The 25,511-nt window shown below is 45.1% G+C and overlaps 1 protein-coding gene across 2 annotated transcripts in view; it reads left to right on the top strand.

The window, feature by feature from the left end:
- The window catches only part of Rcor1 (REST corepressor 1), a 77,372-nt gene extending 52,287 nt beyond the window's left edge, over positions 1-25,085 (top strand). The window contains exons 4-13 of one of the 2 annotated variants that reach the window (XR_007978272.1): positions 3,391-3,443; positions 6,201-6,362; positions 7,975-8,093; positions 9,984-10,062; positions 11,986-12,180; positions 17,044-17,121; positions 17,334-17,391; positions 18,282-18,511; positions 21,106-21,202; positions 21,795-25,085. Coding sequence is in view for 1 of the 2 variants with exons in the window: in XM_052184993.1 (XP_052040953.1) it covers positions 3,391-3,443; positions 6,201-6,362; positions 7,975-8,093; positions 9,984-10,062; positions 11,986-12,180; positions 17,044-17,121; positions 17,334-17,391; positions 18,282-18,511; positions 21,106-21,147 (1,016 nt within the window). In the remaining variant the exon portion in view is untranslated. Of the gene's footprint in view, positions 1-3,390; positions 3,444-6,200; positions 6,363-7,974; positions 8,094-9,983; positions 10,063-11,985; positions 12,181-17,043; positions 17,122-17,333; positions 17,392-18,281; positions 18,512-21,105 lie in introns of both variants that reach the window. The other variant, XM_052184993.1, reaches the window with a different exon arrangement.
- Positions 25,086-25,511: the final 426 nt, after the last annotated feature.

Below are 25,511 nucleotides of genomic sequence, written 5' to 3'. Positions count from 1 at the left end.
TCTGTGCTGAGTGAAAAGTGAAACCACACGCAGTCGCAGCATTGAATGGGGGAGGATCTGTAATAGTAAGCCCCTCGCTCCCTTCAGCGCAGTCTTCACTCTGACCCCTGTGCCAGCAGGACCAAGCGTAGAGAGGAAGACTTGGGCATAGTGTGTAAGCTTCCTGTATTGTACAGCTTGCTTCACTCACCAGCCTGCTAGGCCTATAAATAGGGTTAGAGACAGGTAAGCCACCCAAGGCCCTGGGATCCAGAGATTGAGACAGCTTTCTGATTGCCACTGTCTTGCCTGCCTAGCACCTCAGTGAAGGCAGCCTTGAAAGGAGTCATTTGTGAGGCAGTCTCCAGTCCTGAAAAGGAAGTTTGGGGCATGAATGAAATACCTCAGGAGCCTGGCAGTGGTGGTGCATGCCTTTAATCCCAGCACTCGGAAAGGCAGGGACAGGTTGATCTCTGAGTTCAAAGCCAGCCTGGTCTATAGAGCTAGTTCCAGGTCAGCCAAAGCTACACAGAGAAATCCGTCTCGAAAAACCAACAAACAAATGTGTAGCCCAGTGGTAGAAAATTGATTTAACATAGGAAAGGCCTGGATTTGTTTCTCAGGACGAGAAAAGTAGAATAAAGGAAGGTGTGTTCCCTGGTGTGTTCACTTCCCAGCATGGCTGAAACTACAGGGGCAAAAAAGAAATGTTCTGATTTGATAGCTGTTTACACTTGCTTATTTTAAATGCTTTCCTAATATTCTATGAAGGACTGATGAAGAATCTCATTCTTGTTGTATAGTTGAGCAAGGTAGCTCAACTGGCAGGCTCTTAGAAGCCAGGGCTTCTGTCCACTCTGCGCAGCTACGAGGCGTAGATAACGACGCACTGCCTTCTTCCGTGCCTCCTCTATCTACCCAACCCCTTCTGTTAAAGTCAGACAGATCTTGATTCGTGAATTATTCTGTGCACAGCCAAGTACACATGGACCTAGTAAGATTGCTTTGAGTATTCAGCTCCCTGCTTAGGGACAGGACAAGTGAGTTGATTTGATATGGAAGAGTTAAAGGGGTGTTGTATCTTAACGTGAGTGACTGTGTGTGTGTGTGTGTGTGTGTGTGTGTGTTTATTTGTTTTGAGACAGGGTCTCACCATGTAGCTTTGGCTGGTCTGGAACTCACTATGAAGTCTAAGCTGGTGGCATAGAGTTTCACTTGCCTCCTGAGGGCTGAGGGTAAAGGTGTGCCCCACACTCTGCCCTGGCCTGCTCACTCTTACACTGATATGCAAATGTGAGATCTGGAAAAGAGGACAGAATTATCCAGTTACACAGAAGTACACTTAAGACCTGAAGAGAACTGAAGGCCCCTGACTCTGGATGGAGCAGCCATCTCTCTTGTCTCTTCCATTGTTGCACTTACTGGATTCTGGGGAAGGGGTATTGCACGCAGTGGAAATAGTAAGAAATAGCATACTTATCTCTGACTTGTCATCCTCTCTTTTTCCTTAAAGATGTTCAGGATTCAGATGTTAGTTGTAGTAATGTCCATATCCACCAGGTGGCAGAGCTGCTGTACTTAAGTGTTCCTTTTGCTTCTATGTGAGTCTTAGGGATAACTTCTTTGATAACAATAAAAGGAAATACCATGGGGTTTTTTTGTTTGGTTGGTTTTTGTTTTGGTTTTGTTGTTGTTTTTTTTATTATACACTATTGTGTTGGGAATTGAACCCAGAACTTTGTACACACCAGGCATAAGTCTCTACTGAACATCTCCAATCTTGTTATTATATTCTTTAGAAATGTTTGGCATTCTCGATTTTAAGCCATGACAGAAATTACTGTAGTATTTCCTTTGTAGTACCTAGTGCCACTGCAAATCACAATAGGTTCATTTTTTTAAAGCTCTATTAAGTCTATACGCTTTGTCTTCAACCTGCCTCATGGTATGGCCCCTACTCTTTGCAGACTACTAAGGACCACAGGTTCTGACTCTGCATCGTCTGGGGAAGGGAGTGTGAATTGAGTTTACTGCAGTAGTTTTCATCTGTGTTCTTTCTTTTGCAATTGAATTTGAAACGCTCATTGCATATACTAAGGACATTGTTTCATTGGATTAAAAATATTAACATAGAAACAAACAAAGCTCAACCCAGGGTATTTTTTGTTACTTGCCTTTGGCCTCTATCAAATTCTTTTGATCATGCCTGTTTCCTTACTCTGTTCAAGCTACAGAAAAACCGTGAGTCAAGCAGTTGACTCTCCTTGCACAACGTGGACCCCAGGATTAATGTGTTTGTCAGGATTGGTAGCAGGTGCTTCTTCTACCTCTGAGCCACCTTGCCAGATCTTATTTTAATTTTTAAAAGCCCAGTCCTTTGGGCCTCAGTCTTGAAGGTAAATCCAAAATGACAGTAACCAAAATTTTATTCAATAGTAGGAACCTAGATGTTGCTATGGGGAAGCATTAAAGCTGCAGCTCTAGGGCCAGACTCTGCCTTAGAGCTGTTGCCACAGGTTCAAGGTCAGCCTGGACTGTTGCAAGCACGATAAGTAGAGGCAGGGCTCGGGTCGGCTGCTGACCCTCCGTGGACACAGCTGGCCTGTGCTGCTGCCTTACTTTTGGGGCAGATACCACCAGCATTGACTTAGCAAGCTGTCTTACCTCTGTTGGGTTTCAGGAATAAAAATCTGTCTGTTGACTGTTACAGAGCAGGGTCTCCCGTGGGTGCCCAGGCTCCATGTGTTCTGCACTCATCACAACCTTTTGGTGCTCTGTAGATCCACCGAAGTGATTGCCCTCAGGTAGCTGTGATGGTCGGCTTTATGAGGCAGCCTGGGCTAGGTAGTGAGACACGTTCTCAGACAGACAAGCAAAACAGCAGTTGTGCTGGCATTCTTTTTTTGTTTTGTTTTATTTTAAAATTACAAAATATTATATGTGTGTGTGTGTATGTGTGTGTGTGTGTTATTTGTGTCATGTATGTGAGGATTACAGTAGACACTAGGAGAGTCAGATTCCCACTTTCCCAAGTTGGAATTACAGGCAGTCCCGACTATCTGGGTGCCAAGAGTCAACTCAGGTCCTTCAGAAGACTCTGCGGTACTCGTAACTGATGAGCCTTCTCTGTCTGTCCTTTTTCCTTTTACACTAAATAAGTTTCTAAATCCTGGAAGACAGAAGCTGATGCAGGACATTTATAGTGTTCATAGTCTTACTATGTGGCAATAGGTTAATATTTGTGTATATCCAGTTGGACATTTCTCTAGGGGATTTAGATGTTAACTAGGGTTGTATTCTATGTTGTGTTTTTTTATTTTCACATGAGCATGATAGGCTTTGAAGGAGACAGCTGTGTTGAGTGTGGTGTTGCTGTCCTCAGGCTGATTACTGGTCTCCTCTGTTTTTCAGTGGACGAGTACATTGCTATCGCCAAAGAGAAGCACGGATACAACATGGAGCAGGTAACGGTTCACTTCCTGTGGAAAGCGGAGCTTGCTGCTGGCCCACCGGTCGCTCAGTGTCCTGTGGGCTGTTAGCCTCATTGACTGGGCAAAATGCAGTAAATGCTAACTAGCTTGGTTTTCTCCCTGGAATGTGTGATTGCTTTCTCATCCTGTTGTGGAATGTCTTACCATCCCTTAGGATATCTGATTGTGCAATGACTTATGGTCGTATCTCAGGCTTGTTGCTTACAACCCCCAACTGACTGACTGAGTTGAGGTGCGGGCCTAGAGTTCTCTCCAGCTTTGGCCTGTAGATAGCTTCCCACTGCGGTGCTTGCAGGTTTTCTCTCTCCTACAGGCACTTCTGTATGATCATGACCTGGAAACAAGCTCCCCATCCAGCTGCTCTCAGCCACAGTGTTTCTGTCTTGGCTGTTTGGCTGTTCTTCCCTCCCTGTCACAGACTTAGTATTTATTGTTAGCCCATCCCCAGGCAAGGAGCTTCTGAAACACCTTAAGGGTCTAAAACAGGAGGAGGAACCACACACACACTCACTTCTAGAGCTGGTTTCTTGGTGAGCTGAAACAAATACCAAGTTAACACCAGAGTGCGTTCCCTGAGAGCTGGAGGCCCTGTGCTATAACTGCGACACATCTGCTCTGGAAAGACTCGGAGGCTCTGGGCCTGTGGGCACTGTCATGTGGCTTTAATCCCAGCACTGGGAGGCAGAGGCAGGCGGATCTCTGAGTTTGTGGCCAACCTGGTCTACAGAGTGAGTTCTAGGATAGCCAGGGCTACATAGAGAAATCCTGTCTTGAAAAACAAAACAAACAAAATGCACTCAAATTTTAGCGTTTCCGCCCAGACGGGCCGCAGCTGCTCCCCCTTCTCTGCTGCTGCACATCGGTTCCTGCAGCAGCTCACACACAAAAACATACCCTCTTCCATGTTGCAAATCTGAACTCTTGATCTCTGACCTCTGACTGATGGCTGCTAGGATCAAAGGGCAGGCGAAGAAACCGGCTCCTTCCTGCTGCCCCTCCCTGTGAACTCCTCTCCCAGCAGAGTCACATCCAGGAAGTAAAGAGCCAGTGCCCTTACCCTCTCGCTCTCACTACATTTTTCTCTTCTGAGAGGCAGACACGAAAGATGAAGGCATCAAATGGAACAACATGCAAGGAGAAAATGAGACAGTTGCTGTGTGTGCCTGGGGAAAGTCACACCTCATGCTGTTCTTCCGCACAGAGACAGTTCACAGTTAGTATAAAAACTGCAAGAAAAGGAGACTGCACCTCAGAGGAAGCAGGCATCTGATCTTCAGGGCTATTGCATAGTTAAATCTAGATGTCCAGTTTCTTTTTTTAAGAATTATTTATTTTAAACATATGAGTAGCTATCTTCAGACACACCAGAAGAGGGCATCAGATCCCATTACAGATGGTCGTGAGCCACCATGTGGTTGCTGGAAATTGAACTCAGGACCTCTGAAAGAGCAGTCAGTGTGCTCTTAACCACTGAACCATCTCTCCAGCTCCCAAAGGAAAAGTTTTAAAAAGGGTGGAGAAATATTCAGCTTAGTGGTAGGTCCTGGGTTCACTCCCTAGCACAGAGAATGGGAAAGGGAAAAAGATTCCCTCACCTGACAGAACTGGTCCTTCAGAAAAGAGGGGCTGTGAGGTCGCCCAGTGAGTGAGGGGACTTGCCACCGAGTTCATTCCTGAGTCCATGCTGCTGGAAGGAGAAAATGGACTCACGCCAGCTGTCCTCTGTCATACACATGAGTTCTTTGGCTTTTGTGCATATATGTACACACGCAAGTGCATTCAAGCACACAAACACACAACTAAGTAAAATTATAAACTAAGACATTAACAGATTTTAAAAATAAAAAAGGACTTTTCATGTATGCTTATCAAGGATGCTGTAGGAGTCCTGAGGAAGAAAGGAAAGGACACTAGACAGTGACTCAGACCCAGATGTAGGAGTCAGGCCAGACTCAAGGCAACAAATAAGATACAACTGGGAGAAATAGTCTGAAAGCTGATAATATTACCTCAGTGTTTGTAACTCTACATTTTGCATATAGCCTAAGTGATTCCTCTAAAACATTAGCTTGCTTTTCTTTTTCTGATATATGATATAGATAGAATTCTGTGGTGTCCATAACTGAAAGGGATGAAATAGCTGTTTAAGAAGGTATATTTTTATATTTTGTTGAAACTACGCTTATATAAATACCAATCTGAATCTTACAACTTTAGAATGTTCCCTGTGGCAACCGGAAAGAATAGCTAGAAACCTGTCATTCCCACCCCTAGGGAGGTGAGGCAGGAGAATTGTGTGGGAAGCAAGTATGGACTTCATAGGGGAACCATATCTTGAGGGACAAAAATGTCTGTTTTCCACTTATTTGAGACACTGTCCAGCAAAGTCAGAATCCTAGGTAGCTGGTTGCTGGGCCTGGAACAAAGGATTTGGGGGAAAGAACACAGCTCCTGAAAAGGCACGGTGTCTGGTTCACGAGATGGTGCGTCTTGAGCTTGGGCACACACGCTCATGGCTCATAGTGTGTGTGCTTGGCACACTGAGTTGGGTGCTCAGAAGGACTTGGGGTGGTAGACTGGCTGCCACACTGTGACTGCAGAAGGCGGGACGCCTCAGCTCTCCACGGTCTCCTCGCCTGCCTGCTACAAACATGCAATGCTTGTTTGCTTTCTCACCCCCATTCTAACGTGTTGTTTATGTTCTGAAATCTTACCAATATCATTTTCCAGGCTCTTGGGATGCTCTTCTGGCATAAGCATAACATTGAAAAGTCGTTGGCCGACTTACCCAACTTCACGCCCTTTCCAGACGAGTGGACTGTAGAAGACAAAGTCTTGTTTGAGCAAGCCTTTAGTTTTCATGGGAAAACTTTTCATCGAATCCAGCAAATGGTGAGCAGGGTTTTGTTCTTGTTCTTTTTGTCATTTCATTTTTTGCTTCTTATATCTTATATGTGAGACAGAGTTATCATCAACTTTAAATATCTCATTTATTTATTATTATTTATTATTTATTTATTATTTGCTTGCTTGTTTTATGTGTGTAAGTGTTTTGCTTCCACGTATGTCTCTTGTTCCACTTGTGTGCCTGGTGCAACTAGAGTAGAGCATCAGATCTCTAGAACAGGAATTGCAAACAGTTGTGAGCTGACATGTGGGTACTGGGAATTGAACCCATGGCCTTTTGGAAGAGCAGCCAGTTCTTAACCACTGACCATGTCTCTAACCCCAAATATTTCCTTTTGAAGACAATCCCCTTTAGAAAAAGTGGCTTACTAAATTGCTTTTTAAAAACCTTCTGTAGCTCAGCAATTCTAGTACAGAGAGAAGCTGCTGTTCCAAGTCTGTAAGCCATACCTCCACAGCACAGCGACCCCCAACCTGTGACTGTCCTCCTCAAAAGGTTATGTCAACAGGCGGGATCTCTGGTGATTGCTTTTGAAGGGATATCACAGTCCTTGTCTGTAAGTTTGCTTTTTTGGTTGGATGGTTCTTGGTATTTTGAGACAAGGTTTTTCTATGTAACTCTGACTGACCTACAACTCACTGTATAGACCAGGCTGGCCTTGAACTCACAGAGATCCTCCTGCCTTTGCCTCCCGAGTGCTAGAATTAAAGGCATGTGCCACCATGCTTGGCTATATTTTTTACTTTCTAGAAAACTATTGATAAACTCCAGATTAAAATTTACTGGTGCTTGCATTAAATATTAAAATGAATTTGTATTGATTAAACAAGGGGCTGGAGAGATGGCTTGGTGGTAAGAGAGTTGTTTTAAGTCTTGACTGTGAAAACTAAATTCAAATCCTAGAACCCATATAATAGTTCAGGCATTTTGTACACACAACTGCAGCTCCGTCGGGGTGCAGGAGGGGTGGGGAGGGGTGAGGAAGGGTGAGGAAGGGTGGTGGAGACAGATTTGCTGGGCCTGCTAGCTTTCTGACTAGCAAATAAACAAAACAAAAAACTCAAAACTACAAACAGTGGTATTTGAAGGCAGAGGCAGATAGATCTCGGTATTCAAGGCCAGCCTGATCTAAAGTTTGAGATCTAAGACAGCCAGGGCTATACAAATTCAAAAAATTAAAAAAGAAAATGTATTATTTTTGAAAAATGCATAAAAAATAATTATTTTTGTAGTTCAAACTCATGAATTTTTTTTCATTTTTAGTGGATGATAAAGTGCATAAAATACTCAATATTGAAAGTATAAAATTCAACGTGAAACTACAGTTTTGATTCTGAGTGGCCTCTTTAACTGCATAGAAGTTTATTTAGTTGTATGGTCTTTAAGTCTCGTTAATTTTGCTGTTTGATTTTTTTGGTCCAACTTTTTTATAATAAAATTAAAGATAATTTTTAATAAGGAAAATGCATTTTGTTGGGTTTTCCTTTTCTGTATAATTTAAAATACAACGAATGATCCTTATGAACTATATCCTAAGAACATTTGATTGGTAAATACTAGCTTTATATCTACACCAACCTTGATTTCTGCACTTAGCTTCCCGATAAGTCCATAGCCAGTTTGGTGAAGTTTTACTACTCTTGGAAGAAAACTAGAACTAAAACCAGTGTGATGGACCGTCATGCTCGCAAGCAAAAGCGGGAGCGGGAAGAGAGGTGAGCGCTCCTGCGGTGTCATCTGAGCGCGCACGTGTTTGTGTGTGTGTGTGTGTGTCTCCGAGTCCGAGAGCTGGGGACAGAGGAAAGGTGCCGTGAGTGACAGGCTCCCCCAGGAGAACTCAGACAAGGCGCCTCAGTCGCACCCTCCTGAGATGCAGCAGACATGAACGACCCCCTGTAGATCTCTATTCTTCAGTCAGGGAACTTGAACACGTTCTTTCCTTCCCCTCAAAGGTGACACCTTTTAATCAGAAGGAATTTCGCTGTTGTCTCACAGATCAGAATTTATTGAGTATGATAACAAGAAGCCATGTAGCATGTACTTATGTTCAGCTTGCTTTAAAAACAGCTCAGGGAGGAAGAGGGCAGGCAGGGTGACAGGAAGCAGAGCGAGAGCAAGCTGTTCGTCGTCCCATGGCACCAGTCCACCCTCAGCTGACCTGATGTACAAAGTCCCTCATAAGCATGCCTAGAAGCTTGTCTCCTGGGGGATTCTAGATCCTGTCAAGTTGAAAATGAGTATTCCCCTTGACCATCTGTGTCTTGTGTGAGTGATAGAGGGTCAGTTCATAATCTCTTAGAAGGGTTTTGCTTTTTTATCACTATTAGTTTTGAGCCTCTCTCTCTCTCTCTCTCTCTCTCTCTCTCTCTCTCTCTCTCTCTCTCTCTTTCTCCTTCCCTCCCTCTCTTCCTTTCCCTCTCTCCCTCCCTCCCCTCTTTCCTTCCTCCCCTCACCCTCCAATGCTAGGGACTGACCTTAGCAGTTTACACATTGCTAATACTCTACCACTGAGCCTGCCTCCCAGCCTGGGTATTCATTTTAAGGGTATTTCATTAAACTTCAAGAAGTAAGGTGTGTCTTACCTCTTGTTCCTCAGCTTGCATATAGCAGAGATCAGTGAGAATGGTTATATCCCCTCACTTGGTGAGCTCTAGGGTCAGTTCTGAAGGCTCTGCTTGATAGCCCTGGGCAGGTTTGTTGAGGATGAGTGAGATGTTGACTCTCAGAAGACAGCGCACAGGCCCACAGGCTTTTGTGTTGAGTGGTAGGAGTGTGTGACCACCAACAACTTAGGCTTTCCAGGTTTTCTGTAAGACATTCCAGGGGCTCTGGAATTAGCTCTGACTGTCCTGGAACTCACTCTATAGAGCAGGCAGGCCTCAAACTCACATCCATCCATCCGCCTACCTCTGTCTCTCTAGTGCTGGGATTAAAGGCATGTGCCTGGCTCAATACTCTTTTGATCAAAGCTTTTATTTTCTTTATGCCTTAGGTCTAGTTTGATTATACATTGAATTTGTTGCTGTGTGCAGATGTGTTCTGCTAAATAACAGTCAAAATTGAATAAAATAGGCTGGGATTTGTTATCCTTGACTATGGCGTAGAAAGCCAGCTGACATTCCTGGGTGTTCTCTTTGTAGTGCTTTATTGGTACCAAGAAATGCTGTGACCCTGCTCCACGGGCCCTTCACCCTGTTAGGATATAGACTTACAAGCACTCCAGCGTGACAGGGGCGCTGACTGGTCATTAACCTTCCATACAGCTCTCTATGAAGTTAATGGCTAGGAAGCTGAGCAGCAGTTCTCAACCTGTATCAAACCTCTATCTCCAAAAAATTATTTACATTAGCATTCATAGCAGTTATCAAAATTACATTTATGAAGTTGAAGTGAAAATAATTTTATGGTTTAGGGTCACCATAAAACATAGGGAACTGTATTAATGGATTGTAGCATTAGCAGAGTTGAGAACCACTAGACCAAAAGAACTACAGAGTTAGAATTCCCTATAAAAACGTTTATTCTAGTTGTATAGAGCATTTTTAGAATGTGTTAAGTGTTTATGTGAAATGGAATTAATGCAGAATAACCTTCTTCTCTTCCAGTGAGGACGAACTCGAAGAAACGAATGGCACTAATCCTGTTGATGTTGAGATTGACCCCAACAAGGAAAGCAAAAAGGAGGTATTTCCTTCCTAATATTCCTGGGCAGTAAATGCCAATGCTAGTTCTCCCCTAGCTCCTGCCTCTTGTGCATTACTATATTAAGTGCTGACTTCAGCCATTCAGACGCAACACTGTAAACAACGCCAGCTTTGCTCTATAGGATTTGGAATGGTATTTCTCTGTATCACATGGGAAGGAACTCTAAGGGAATCCACATTTGCTGTCTATAAGAGAACAGCGGTGGCACGACAGGGCTGGGGAGTAAGTAGGGTAAGCCAGGGGCCACCAACATCTGGGCAGGAGCACGGAAGTGTCTCAGCTTCTGCCCTGTAATGGCAGGGATGGTTATTTGAACCTTGATAAAACAAAAGGCCAACTGTAAAATTATAGCAATGTTACATGAGTTTTATAATAAAATAGGCAATGAAGTTCAGCAGAAGGAGAGGAATTAAGTGATTTACAGCACCATCAGCCATGGCCACCGACATTCTGGTAGCTTTGAAGACAACCTCCTCTAAAACATATATGTCCATATGTATATATAATTCAGAATTTTTATTTTTAAACATTGTGAAATGGTTTCTTAATTTGTACAATTTTTAAAATGTATTTTAAATATACATATATACATAGCCCATGTATTACTTCACTCTATGAACATCTTAGAATGGAGTTAACTGATCTTAAATGGCTTGATAGCTTAAGTCCTCTCTGTGCGAACAGTGCGGAGCGAATAGTCACATATCTATGTCTTTGTACAAATTTTCTTGTTAAAATAATTCCTTGCCGGGTGTGGTGGCCATGCCTTTAATCCCAGCACTTGGGAGGCAGAGGCAGGCGAATCTCTGAGTTTGAGGCCAGCCTGGTCTACAGAGTGAGTTCCAGGACAGCCAGGGATACACAGAGAAACCCTGTCTCAAAAAAACAAAACAAAACAAAAGATAATTCCTAAAAGTTGAATTGTTGCCTTAAGGTTTCCCATGTGCATATTTAAGGTCTCCTATGACCTAGATTGGCCCCAGTCCCCAGTCTTACCGTGTAGCTGAGAATGGCCTTGAACTCCCGATCCTCCTGCCTCTGCCTCTGCCTCTGCCTTCCAAATGCTGAGATTACAAATACATCACCACCATGCTCACGTAAATCCTGTGTTTAAATGATGTCCTCGGAATGAGGCGTGATCCTTTTGTGACCATGCTTTTGTGTTTTTTATTCCTTAAGGTTCTGATATTAGAGAAAGTACTTTTAAAATTTTGCCCAGTGATTTAAGAATGACAGCACATTTTTAGAGCAAATTATGTCACTCCAAAAGCTAAATGTTGTCCATGAAGAGATAATGACGAAATGCCAGTTTCTTGTTTTTTCTTTTTAATTATTTATTTATTTTTATTTTATGTGCTTTGGTGTTTTTCCATGCATGTATGCTTGTGTGAGGGTTTGGATCCTCTGAAAAAAAGAGTTTCAGACAGTTGTGAACTGCCATGTGGGTGCAGGGAATTGAACCTGGGTCCTCTGAAAGAGCAGCCAATGCTCTTAATCACTGAACTCTCTCTCCAGTCCCAAAGTTTGTATTTCTTAATGGAAAACTTTTCAGATACCTCTCCTCTTCCCATCCTCCCACAGCCCCCAGAGGTGACCTCCTCACTTAATCTGCTTGTCACACCGACAACTAGGTGGCCGCAGGGCTCAGGAGAGAGTGCAGGCCAGAAAGTGTTCCTTCATACTTATCAGGCTGGAGGAGGGAGGATACAATGTTTCTATTGAAGAGGAAAGAAAGCAATGTTCTTTGTTCATATTCACAGCTCTTCTTTAAGTGGTTGGTGCTTAGATAAGCATGGTGATTGTTTTAGATTATTTGGAGCTATGTTAACAACACATGCTTACTACTATCCATTTGACATTTTTGTTTTTCAGTTTTATTTACCAAATATGTATATCATGCAGGTACCCCCTACTGAGACAGTTCCTCAGGTCAAAAAAGAAAAGCACAGCACACAAGCTAAAAATAGAGCAAAAAGGAAACCTCCGAAAGGCATGTTTCTGTCTCAAGAAGATGTGGAAGCTGTGTCTGCGAATGCCACTGCTGCCACCACGGTGCTGAGACAGCTGGACATGGAGCTGGTCTCCATCAAACGACAGGTACTTTCAGCCCAGGGTGGAAGGCAGCTTGCACACTAGAGTGTCCTCACAGATGTCGGGAAGGGATGGGACATGCTGTGATGTGTGGCGGTCAGCAGACAGCAGCTGGAGTGGACTCTTGGCTTCTGCCTTTTATGGAGTCCAGGGATTAAACTCTGACTGCCAGGCATGCACAGCCTCTGGCCGGCAATTAACTACTGCCCCTGCCCTCTAAAGGTTACTTTCAGATTGAGCTATTTTATAGAGAGAAATCCATAGGCTATTTATGTAAATAAAACTCTGTGTGTGTGTGTGTGTGTGTGCGCGCGCACGCGCGCGCGTATTGCCTTTAGTGCCCTCCACCACTATCCCCTTCCAGCTCTGAAGTTCCATCATGCCTCTCATGCCTGAGCCACCTCCCAGGAGAGGGCAGCTATTACGATTTTTAAAGTGCAGATTCTGGGCTGAGGCTTGTAATGTAGTCAGTAGTAGAACACCCGTTCAGTTTGTGGGAAGCCCTGGGTTTGGTTTCCACCACTGTTAAAAGAATCCTCACAGACTGTTTCAGTCTGCTTTTATTGTATCACCATAAGATAATGTTTATTTTTATGGTTTTATGAGATGTGCCCGTGTTTTATAAAACTGTTACTTTTGATCTGTTCTTTCTCATTGTTTTATAAATACCTACTAGCAATCCATTGTGCTATGGTAGACATTTGGGGCCATTGTATAAACTATTACCATGAATGTTAGGAATCCGGTGCATTTTGTGTACATCTCTGTAGAGCAGGCCCCCATTAGATCCCATAGAGAACCAACAGGTCATCCTCTGTTTAGAGTTTCCCAGAGTGCCCCTTCAATATACATGTACTTGATTGTACCGTACCAGCACTTCCCACCCGCAGTCCACTTTGGACCGGCCTGTGAGTTCCAGGTGCAACCCGCCCCCCTTATCGGGGACCACCTTTACCCTCCTAGTTGTGACAGCAGAAATATCCTCAGGCATGGCTGAGCTCCTCAGGGTGACATGGTTGTCTCCAGTGGCAGTGGTCACTATACTTGCTGCCAACCCTTGTCTGGAAGCTGTGGCCCCTCTGCTGTGTTGTGCTGAGGTCTCCTTGGGCCTCAGAGACGCTGCTTACCAGGCACTTAGTTGCCAGCCCCCAGCCCCAGGGCTGTCCTCACTGTGAGTCCTTGTCCTCGGTTTTCTCCTAACTGTGTTTTTAGGGGTCAGTGTGTGTTTATTAGCACTGTATCACACCACACAGCTCAGGCTGGCCACAGGCTCACGAGGCTCCTGCCTCTACCTCTGCATTCCCTTCTTTCCTCCAGTTCTCCGTTTGTTTCCTACCCATCTCATGGGCATGGTGTTGTAGGTGTTTGAGTGTGGGCATCTGTTTCACCAACTACTGCTTATTGAAAAGACTGTCGAGTCTTTCCTGCGGTGCATCGAGACCTTGTTTAAAAATGGGCAGTTCTGATTTTACATTCTCTGTTCTGCTGTCTGCCCTTCACCATTGCATAGTGCCTGAGGTGTGTATGCATCATGGCTGCAGCAGGGCCGAAGCCTCCCAGCTCTCACTATCCTTGGCCCAACGTATTTCCTTAAGAATTTGTGTGTCACTTTTTCAATTTCCAGAAAAAAATAACAATTTTTACTAAAATTTTGATTAAGATTTTGTTACAGCTATTAAATGAATAGCTTTAATTTTGTTTTAAGATGGTTTCTCTGTATATCCCTGCTTGTCCTGGATCTCGCTCTGTAGACTAGGCAGCTTCACACTCAGAGATCTGCCAGGTTGTTAAAGGCGTGTACCACCACTAGCTTTCAAATTACAATATTTTTTTAATATTATTTACTTGATGTATGAGTACACATGTATCAGACACACCAGAGAGGGCATCAGATCCCATTACAGATGGTTGTGAGCCACCATGTGGTTGCTGGGAATTGAACTCAGGACCTCTGGAAGAACAGTCGGTGCTCTTAACCACTGAGCCATGTATCTCTCCAGCCCCTCAAATTACTATCCTTATAGGGTTTTCTGGTGGGTAGAGATGATATGCCCCTCCACCTATACCGATCTTTAATTATTTGTATTGTGTCATTTTTGATGTGCAAGGCTTACACATCCATGGGTAGAATTAGTCTAAGACACATTTTGGTACATTTGGGGTGCTCTTATAATAGAGTGTTTTGAGGAGAGTGTGTCAGTGATGGGCCTTGTCCCAGAGAGCTCACGTAAGCCACTGGTTCCATATCCAGTTTATGGATATTATTGTTGAGTTATCATGGTCAGCCTCACAGTCTAGAATGCACCTTCCATCCATCGGTGATCTTCTTCCCTTGTCCTTCCCTCTTCCGTTTCTCCTTTTCTCTCTTGATTGATGAGACTGAGTGATGGGGAGCCAGCTGTCAGAGGTGGTCGGGCTCCGGATGGTGGGAACTGATGGTTCTGTCTTTTCCTTGGTTTAAGGAGGCAGCACAGACGAGGGGCGAGCATCCTTCCAGAGTCTAGCCTGCTGCTGGCACAGCTGTGCTCTGATCTTAGGGGAATCACTTAATCTTCCTAGAGACCTCTTTTCAAATGAGAAGATTAATCCTTAGGTCTGATCCTCGCAGATTTGCCTGGGCTGCTGTGCTAGGACATTTCTGGTGCTGCTTACAGTGTGGGAGCTCTGCTGAGTGGGGACGCAGTGGAGAGGGAAGAAGAGTCCCTCCTCTTACTAATTGTAGAAGGAAAAAACATTTTTTTGTTTTTTCTCAGCAGGGTCAAGGACAAGAGTGTATTTAATTTGAAGTAATTACTCAGATTGGCAGTTTTGAAGAGGGAGGGAGGGCAGGAGGGAGGGAGGGCTTAGAGCCTAACATGGTCGTGCGGGGATAGATGCACTTTGAGAGTCAAAAGGCACCAGTCAAAAGTCAGTGGGATGGTAACTTTAGGAACCTAAGTTTATATAGATATGTCAAGGAAAGACTTATTTCAAAATAACAGAAAGCATGATTGACCAGTTCAAGAAGCCCCACTTGTTCTATGTTGAAAGCTGCAGACGCCATTTTGAACTCTGTGAGCCTAGGTAGTGCTGTAAGGAAAGGAGGTGGAGGTGGAGTGGCTGCCTGCCTCTGTGAGCAGGGAAATGAGGGCTTCTCCCACCAGCAGCCCGACCCGTGCTCGCCTGGCGAAGACTGAGGGCTGGGGCTGGAGTGCCGCTTCCTCAATGGGGAAGCGTGTGGCAGGGGCTCTGAAGTAGAGAAGGACAGAGGCGTCCCTGGGAGCCAGATCAAGTAGACATGTCTTCCTTGGGGTAGACACATGCTCATGGGGGCAGTAAAGCCGCCACATGGGTTAGGCTGCTTGTATTTTTTTTAAAAGCCACACGTAGCTGTATCCTGACTTTTACTCCGTTTCCGTTCAGTTGACTGCTTGCTAATGTGTCTGTTCTAACTCTAAATCCTGGGTTCTAGCTCTCCACCTCTCACTGCTGGGTCTTCTGAAGACAAGGTGTACTCTAGCCCAGGCTGGTACTGCCTCCAACTCCCACTCTCAGTCCACACTTGGTAGTTGCAGGCAGAACCAACATGGGCTACAAAGTGAGAACTTCTCTCAAAGAGCAACCCACCCCAAAGCACCTAACAAAATGGAATTTTAAAAGATTGTGTGGGAACTAGAAGTCGTGTATACCTTTACTGCCAGCACTCTAGAGCAAAGGTGGGCTCATCTCTATTCGTGTGAGACCTCCCTCACCTACATAGCAAGATCAGGGTCTGTTGTGGCTGCACAGTGAGACCCTGTCTTGAAAAAACAGGACAGGCAAAAAGAAAAGGAAAAGAATATGTTGGTATAAAAGGCTGTTTAAGAATCAGATGGGGTCTAGTTAAATGTTCTCCTGAGCCCCCAGAGCCCACATAACAGGAGAGATCAACTACACCGACTTGTCTGCTGATGGCCACGCATCACACTCAACTACCAGAGTAATTTGTGAAAGGAAAAAAAAATGAAGCTAGAAACCAGAACCTGATGAAACAGGCTATAGCTACTACTATTTAGGAGCCTGAGACAGGAGGGTAGCATGCTCAAGGCCAGTCTTGCAAGGTCCAAGATAGCCTTGGACTCAGTAAGACAACAGGGCTGTCTGTCTGTCTGTCTGTCTGTCTGTCTGTCTGTCACTGTATTAGTGATAGAGTCAGGTCTTGAGCTTGCTGTCCAGGACAAGGATGGGGGAACTAAATGGTGTGTCGTGCCTTTCCTACTGTGAAGTCTTGCTTTTAATGTTGCTTTGCTAGTAAGATTTCTTCTTAGCCCAGCGATGGTGGTGCAGGCCATTATTCCCAGCACTTGGGAGACAGAGGCTCTGTGAGTTCGAGGCCAGCCTGGTCTACAGAGTGAGTTCCAGGATTGCCAAGAATACACAGAGAAACCCTGACTCAAAATCAAAAACAAAAACAGAAAAGACTGTTTTCTTTAGGTAATACCTGCCTACCGCTCCTGAATATCTCAGATGTCTTCCTTCTCACACTCCACCTGTTCTTTCCTTCTGTGGTCTATGTTAGAGCCAGCGTTCTACCCCATCACGCACGGGCAGTGTCCTCTCCTGAGAGCTGAGAACGAGGACTTGTCTGTTTCTGGGCATCTGTAGGAAAATTAAAGAACGTGGCTGAATTTCTGTCCTTCTCTCTGTGTTTTATGATTGGGCATAAATAGAAAACCTAGGTATACTAACTCAAGCAAAAACTGGGGGAAAGGTCATTTATGAGAAGATGAAGACATCGTACTTGGTCAGAGTCAGGCCTGTTGGAATTTTGCTGCCATGGTTTTCCATTTTGTCATCAAGGATGCCTTTCTTGCCTCTCATGTACTTATGACAAAACTCTCTCTCTCTTAGATCCAGAACATTAAACAGACGAACAGTGCTCTTAAAGAAAAGCTTGATGGTGGGATAGAGCCTTACCGACTTCCAGAGGTAAGGTTACATTTACCTTAGAGTTAGGGCTGAGTTACGTGCTTGAAATGGTGATGTCTGTGTGGAACATATCTTTAATATGTCTTGTTTTGGAAAGATAGAGATAAAATTTTAGGAACCAAGTTTATATCAAAATCCTGACATGAAAAAAAGTTTATTAAAGCTGCCATAAAGATGCATGTAATAAGTTGATAATCCATTTGGATATCTAGGTCATTCAGAAATGCAACGCACGCTGGACGACGGAAGAGCAGCTTCTTGCCGTACAAGGTATGAGGGACTGTGCTTTAGCACTTGGGGGCTGATTATGTCAAAACCCATCTTCTCGAAGGCATGTGTAACCTGATGCCTGTATTGTTGCTGAGGAGTGAGCTTCACCAGGCCAGGCAGATGCTGTAGCACTGTGAAACACCTTCAGTCCGCGTCTTTCGTGTTTTGAAACAGTCTCATCTTTTGCTCAGACTAACAGTGAACTCAAAATTTTTCTGCTTCAAACTCCCAAGGGCTGGAATGTCAGGCCTTTCCTGTTTTTTAAATTAGCATGAACGCTGTGGTTGTCTAAGGGCGTGAGTATGTTAGTTATCCTTTGGAGTGGCTGCTCGCTGCACTCTGGGTGGTGAGAACAGATCTCACAGGACAAGGTGAGTATCAGCATTAGAAGACAGGGATGCTTTCAGACGAGGGGCTCCGAGCAGGCGAAGCGAATGTCCACAGCAGCTTGTGGAGATGACATGAGAGAGATTGCTAGCATTCAGGGTTTTATTAAATGTCTATGCCATCATCTGTAAGCTACCTCTAAAGGTGACTGCCATGTTTTTCCACTGCTGTAACATAATGTCTGTGCTTAATCAGGTTATCAGCAAGTGCTTTCCCTGCTTAGCCACCTCCCAGCCTGAACTGTGCTTTTTAAAAATGGTAACAGCATTGCAGCTCTTTCATAGGACCCAAGTTTAGCTCCCAGGACCCACATGTAACTCAAGTCCCAGAAGATTGGACTCCTTCTTTGGGCCTTTGCAGGCTCAAGGGTCACATGTGGTACACAGACATACATGCAGGGAAAACTCACATACATAAAGTAAAAGTAAATAGATAAAATAAAATTTAAACTTTTTTTTCTCTTATATTAAATATTTAAAAAAAATATTCTCTTCTGTCCTTAGCCATTAGGAAATATGGGCGAGATTTTCAGGCGATCTCAGATGTGATTGGGAACAAGTCAGTTGTTCAGGTGAAAAACTTTTTTGTAAATTATCGGCGCCGCTTCAACATAGATGAAGTTTTACAAGAATGGGAAGCAGAGCACGGAAAGGACGAGAGCAATGGGCCCGCTAGCCAGAAGCCCATCAAGTCCCCAGAAAGCACCATCAAGACCGCTGAGGAGGAGGACGAGGTGAGCCTGGAAGGGGTTTCTTCCCTGCACCCGTCCCTGCTCAGGGCTGGGCAGCTGCTGAAGTATCTCATGGTCCCAGTCGCCTGGCACCTTTTGCCTGTAACAACCACAGCAGCGTCCACTGACCCTCAACTGCAGCCTGGCTTCCTTCTACGCTCAAAACCCATCCGAAGCTGCTGAGGACTGGCCCGCTCAGCAGTCTCGAGTGTTGCCATTGTCTGTGGGCAGCTGCGCACCTTCTAGGTGAGGTGGCATGCCTTTAGGCTCTCTTGAGGGATTCCCAGCAGCCTTCCAGCTTGTCCTGCTGTCCAGGGATGGCCAGCTTTAGCTGGCAAAGACAGTTGTAGGTCCTGTGGCTGCTGGGACTTATGTGACAGTGACGACCTTGCAGTTTGGGAGATGAACACACTTTTCATCAGAGCTGTCAGGGTGGCTCAGCCCGGAGACCGGTCTTTCCTTCCACTTCCTGTGAGTCAGGACTGCTCTCCTACCTCCTGCCTCTGCCCATTCCGCCCTTCACACTTCTTCCTCCTGCAGGAGCAGCATGGGAGGCCAAAGCTAGGGGTCAGTACAAATCTGGATTTATCCACTGGTTTAATAACTTAAGGATTGACTTACCTTTCTGAGGAAATTCACTTCCAGTGTCATTCCTAAACCATTCAGGAGTGATTTGGAGTTGATTGTTTTGTGTTTGTCTGGCTTTGTTCTGGGCTCTGGCTCTGTTCTGTTAAACACGCTGATGAATACCTTGAAAGAAAGTGAGGCCACTTATATGCAAGGCTTAAGGTGTTTCTTTCTGTGAGGAGAGCTTCTCAACACAGCACCTCTGAGAATCAGACTCATACATTTTACAGGAAAGTGTGTAGTGTGTGTACAAGGTGCACACTGTAGTGTGAGCAGCACTTATCCTAATCCAGGCCCAGTCTAAGGCCATGGAACATGGACCATCTGAGCAGAACAAGGGATGCTCTGTTAGAAACATGAACTTGGAAAGAAGTTAGGATTTATGAGAGTGAAGGCTTTCTAGCCTATGTCCTGACAGTGTTTCCAAGGGCTTGGAAACCAGATCGGTAGGGCTGTGACTCGACACTGAGCCAGTGCAAGTGTGGAGACAGGCAGTGGAGAGAGCTGAAGGTAAAGTTAGGCCATTGGCATGCTGGGAGGCCAGTTCTTCTGCAGAGAGTTTTGCTTCATTTTTTTTAAGCCTGGTTCAGTCCTGCCTGGCTGAACCTCATTAGTGGTGTCAGCTTTCCTTCATGAGGAGTCCTGGAGGCTTGTCCTTGAATGCTTGGTTTCCTGTGCCTGTTAGTCTTGTATGTCCTAGCATGTCCTTGTCAGTATGGGTGCTCTTCTGTAACTGACTCACACCCCAGTAGCCTGGTAGTTAGAGCTTCTCTGTGGTGCTGGATTCCCTTTCTGCTTACCTCAGCAGCTCTCTAAAGAGACAACAGCAGCAGGGCAGAACATAGGCCATTGCCTGCATATCCTTTCCCTTCTTCCCACCCTTCTCTCCTCCACCTGTAAGCTTTGGGAATCAAAGTTGGGTCACCAGAGTTGGTGGCGTGCACTCCTTCATACCCTGAGCCTCCCTTCTGTCTCTGCACTGAGGTTAGCTTGCAGAAGGAGGCTTGGCCACAATGATGTCTGCTCACCAAGAGCCTGGGGACTGAGAACGCTAGTGCTCGGAACATGGAGACTTGGTTTCACCGGCTTGTTTATCCTGTTTCTAGCAACTGGGGATATCTGTCCTCACAGGATGGAAGACATCAGAATTTTCCCAAGTGTTACTAACAAAAAGACAGTCAGTTTTATAGTGATTTTCCACTTAAGAAAGGAAAGCATCAGGCTGGAGAGATGGCTCAGTGGTTAAGAGCACTGGCTGCTCTTCCAGAGGTCCTGAGTTTAATTCCCAGCAACCACATGGTGGCTCACAACCATCTGTAATGGGATCCGATGCCCTCTTCTGGTGTGTCTGAGGACAGCTACAGTGTACTTACATATAAAATAAATAAAGTTTGCAATCTACTACAGAGGGTGATGGAGCAACTGGGTCAGAGATTGCCACCGCACTCAAGAGTGACTGAGTGCTGTGAGCAGCTCTTCACAGTGCCAGGTCACCTGAGGGACCACACTCACGGTCTGGAGTTTAGCCCAGTTGCTTCCTCAGTAGTAAGACACCATGTCTCTTGGATAGTTTTGAAAAACAAAAGAAGCAAGTGAAAAAGTGTCTTCATCCTTTAAGGAAGAGGGTTATATACTTCAGGATCCCAAGAGGAGCCATTGGGTATCCAGGAGCCAGTACCACAGCCTGCCTCTGACCAGTGCTTGGAATTCTTATTACGGGCAAACCTGGGTGACCCTGCTTTCCCGGTCCTGTGGGACACGGCCCTGGCTGTTTTATCTAACCTTGCAGAGGAAGTGCCATTCTCTTACACCCTTGGCAGAGAGAAGCTGAGGCTTAGAGAGAAAAGCTGCTCCAGGACGGGGTCAGTGCCGCTCACCCGCCTGCCTGCCCACCGTGCACAGTGCGCCTGCCCCAGAGTGGTGTGCTGGTCGCGGCTCTCACTGATTTCCTTCCTCTTTTCCTCCTTCAGGCTGCTTCTGTCCTCGACGTAAGATACGCATCTGCCTCATGAAAACTGTTGGTAGCTTTGAACACTTGGTATGGACGACATGTTATCCAGATATCAGGTATTACAAGACATCACCTAGCCATCTGCATCACATCTCTGTGGACAAGCAGCTATTACCAAAAAAGGCATACACTTCCAGTCCTGTGCTACATCTGCCTTAATTCTTTGCTCGTTCCTCCACGTTGGCACGACTTCCCAGAGAGCTCCGTTGCATCTCATTCTGCCTATGGGCTGGGGGCCCACGGCCTGCACAACTCCCTCGAGTCTGGGACCTACCCTCCAGTTGGCTCCCCCCGAGCCCCAACAGTGGCAGCTCCCCCAGTCAGCAGCTTCAGAACAGGTAGTCTTGAAAGGCCCAGCTCTGTTCCTGCATGGCCTGCAGTTTCTACGTTGTGCATAGTGTAATTCTCAGAAGACCCAGTAGGCCTTCTAGAAAAATTCTCCCCTTCTTTCCTGGGGCAGCCACCTAAGTAAAATCATGCTTCTTTGGAAATCACGAGCCCATCAGCAGACCACATCACCTTTATCATACCAAGCTTCCTGATACAACTCCTGTTTCCCTAAAGAGAGGGCAGAGTTATGGCTGTAGATCAGGTGACTTCTGTCCCCTTTCTCTCTCCCCTAACTCTTTCCCTTTTCTCCTTTCCAAGTGGTAAAACTCATTTGCAGCGACTGTCCTTGGACATTGTAGCCTAATGAGAACGTGGACCTCCATGCTTTCTGCCTTCAGCCTTCAGCACTGTAACCCCAGGATGAGGGTGCACCCATCTCTTCTTGATCCCCAGCTACCACCACCATCCCCAGCTCCGAGAGATTTGGCTCATATCACTGTACCTGGTGCTTGTACATTTGGAATTGGTGCCTTCTCCTTCTGGCAACCATGTTATCAATCCCTTTTCTGTTCAAGTGTCTTACTTAAAGTTTATTGCTTGCCAAAGATGACATCATTGAGGTGTAGCAGATGGGGAGAGTGTCTGCAGATTTGAATGCAGACTTTAAATGTCAGGTCAGCTCAGTAAAGGAGAATAGACAAGCTAGGGATGGTTTTCTAGACGCTGCACACCATCAGCTCTCATCCTCTTGGCGTGCCTGGCCATTGTATGTCACTCCACGTGTCCTTTGTGTCAATTGTGTACTGGTGTGATCACACAAACACTATCCCCTGTCTCTTAGCAGCAGATAGGACAGAGAAATGATGGATGTGTTGCTTAGTGAGACCAAGATGAAAAGAAATAATCTACAGAGTGGTATATAATGCCATTTGTTTGGACTGGGAACTAGCAAAGATTGCTACTAAATGTTCTGAGACTTGAGAATCACTTTTGCTCTCTTACCAGACTGTAGGCCTGCAGGGCTTGAGGAGCAGCCGGCTGGACTGCGTTCTGGCATCCACAGCCATTTGAGACTGCACTAACCATGTGGAAATATCTTTTGTTGTTTTAATATTTTTTCTGCTTTCAATACCAAAAAAGGAAAAAAAAAGTAGATGCTTTAAAGTATTTAAGGTATGAGTGGAGTTCTTAAGAATTTAAAATATGCAATTAAAATTCGATGGTTTGACTCCTAAGCACCTTTCCCCTCCCCTTTTTTAAGTTAGCTGATTTTCTCTTTAGAAAGAGGCTCAGCTGTAGAGATCTCAACTGGGGATAGGATATACATTCTTCTTGAGAAGTCTGGAGATAGGTCATTCCCAGGTCGAGTACAGAGGGACTTTGTCCACCCTGTCTCACGCCAGCCCATTGTTCAAGAAGAGCTGTAGAGATGTGCCAGAGCACATCCCACAGTCCCCACCCAGGGACCGGTCACAGAGTAACACTAGTAACTTTTTTTGTGCTTTTATCATAAACCTGCTGTGTAGTTGAAGGGGAAAGGATGAGGTTAGCCTGCACTTTGCCCATGACTCACAAGGACACTGAGGCACATGATAAAACCCTGCTCACCTAGCGTGTTTGCATGTCCTCCCTGCAGTGAGCAGAGCCGTGCTGCAGGCCGGCTCCTCGCTCATCCGGAGGCTCTGTGTCTATCTCTGTGCCGGGCTACCCTCCTTCAGTGTGCTCCCTCTCGGCAGTGGTTAGACTTGGTGACCATCTTGGATGGTGCGGCAGGCAGAGCGGCTGTGCCCGGCACCAGGCTTGTTCTGTCTTTCTCTTGGTTGTGAGCACCGAGGCCTCTAGCTGAAGAGCCCGGTGTCGGTCAGTGTGGTTATGACCAGAATAGCTGATGTGGGCTTTTTCTCCAAGGAAAAGAGGCATGCCGTTTCACTTGACAAAGGGGAGAGAGTGGGCTTTGCCTGGCAGCTGCTGCTGGAATAGTCTCCATGTTTTAAACTTTTCATGACACAGTCCACAGTGATGTAAGTCCAAGAAACTGCTTAGCTTTCAAAGCCGCGGGCTCTGCTCTGGGCTGTGACTGTCACGTGTCAGAAGTCAGGTGCATCAGCAGGTTAGGTTTGGAACATGATGCCTGCTTCTGATGGAATGTCACTTAAGCTTTGGGTTCTTAAAAATTATCAATGTGAATGTCATAATTATATATTTTTGTGGGAAAATCTTCTAAATATAAGTTATTGTGCAAAATATAGTATCATGGACACAAATAATAGTCTAAGGTTTAGTTTAGAGATCCCTAAAGATATAAACTGTATTGCATATGCATTAAAAGTTTGTTTTATTTAATTTTATGTGAACATGTAAAGTGTTTAGGTAATTCTGTTCCCTTATCCACTTAAACACCCTGTTACTTGAATATTGTGTTGACTGGTCAGCAGCAGTGATCAATTCTGTAATCGAGCTCTTTACCCAGAGGTCCCCTGCCTCAGTTGTGCTGGTCAGATGAGTGTTGACACACAGTGGGTGCTGTGTCGGCAGGAGCAGAGGTTCACAGCACACAGTGGGTGCTGTGTCAGCAGGAGCAGAGGCTCACGGCACGCCAGCTGCCTCTTTGTTTGTCAAAACAGCATCCTAAAGAAGGTTTCAGATGGTTTTATAAGACCCTCCCAGTGGTGGTCACAAACCTTAATCAAAAAAACAAAAGTTGACAAAGCTTCCTGTGGCGGACTCATGAAGCAGGGTCCTGTCACACAGTTTTCCCAGCGCCACCTTTGAGTGAGCTCAGTGCCACTTTAAATTCAGCTCTACCTGCTTCGTCTTTCTAACCATGAGATGTACTATTGGTATAACTGCACACCAAAAATAAGCCAAACAGTGCATTACACTAACCGGGTCCCTGCTTTCATGGAAAGCAAAGGAAAGATACTTCTCATGTCTCTGTCCTGTTTGTACACCTAGTGACCCAGGATTCAATTTTTAGTATCAAGTGAACTTTGCCTCAGACTGACTAAAGGCAGTTTTAGGTCCTCTGAGTCTGATGGTCGTGTGCAATGCCTTCCCGCCTCCCCTGGGTCTTTGCAGCTTCTCCTCACTGTCGTAAAGCACAATTCAGGAGCGTTACAGTTCAGAAGGAAGGTCAGTAGAGTCTATGCATGTCGTAAAATAATGAGTGTTTACAGTCACCGTCTCTAAGATGAACATTTATACTGGAGTGGATAGCATTCCATTATGTAGACTTAAAACTTTGCTAAGTGCTTTTTAGATTGCTTAAAAATTTTTCAAGATTTTAAAAGATGTATAAGGTTAAGTTTGCAAATATAACGGAAATGCTGTATATCTTTTGAAGTGATAAAATCCATGTTAAAATTTTAAAGAAAATATGTTGTAATAATGCTGTTGTAAGTAATATTCCCATGTCTCTCTTTGCTTGTTTTCTAGTTCAGCACATCGTTGTGGTGAATGTCATAGCATTATAATTGCTTAGCCATTGAATTATAACATTTGTTAGTGGAGAGTGGGACATTTATTTGTGAAATTCTGCAGAATTCATTTTTCTATTTCCAATATTTGCTGAAGTTAAATAAAAATTTTCAAGCCATTGATGTAATAAAATACGAAACAAAACCATTCTATGCATCGCCAAGTCCATCCTCCTGCAGGACAGGCTGCGCTCCCTCCCAGCTGGCCTCGTGTTTCTGATCATGTTTCCCATTGCCCCGTGTTAGACCCTGTGAGACAAACATCTGGGGTGGCTATTGCTCTTCGCTTTAGCTCTGCCAGAATGGTTTGAGAATCTTGTGACTAGCTTATAGCTAGCTGGCTTCAAATCGTACTGCGTCTTTCATAAAGTTTGTGAAGCTGAAGTCTGAAGTGCAAAGGTTGGATAAGAGGAGTTTTCGTCCTTAGCAGTTTGTCTGTCACCAGCTTGACCAGGCTCTTGCCCTGAAGAGTCCCTACTGTGGCAGCAAGGAGGTGTTCCACTGCCTGTGTTGTCAGCAAAGTATAGCCTCAGCACCCAAGCAGTGTGAGCAAGGAGTC

This window comes from Apodemus sylvaticus, chromosome 6 (assembly GCF_947179515.1).
Source record: "Apodemus sylvaticus chromosome 6, mApoSyl1.1, whole genome shotgun sequence".
Taxonomy (NCBI): domain Eukaryota; kingdom Metazoa; phylum Chordata; class Mammalia; order Rodentia; family Muridae; genus Apodemus; species Apodemus sylvaticus.
The sequence above is the reverse complement of the archived record's forward strand: the minus strand, read 5'-3'. Positions and strand labels throughout refer to the sequence as shown.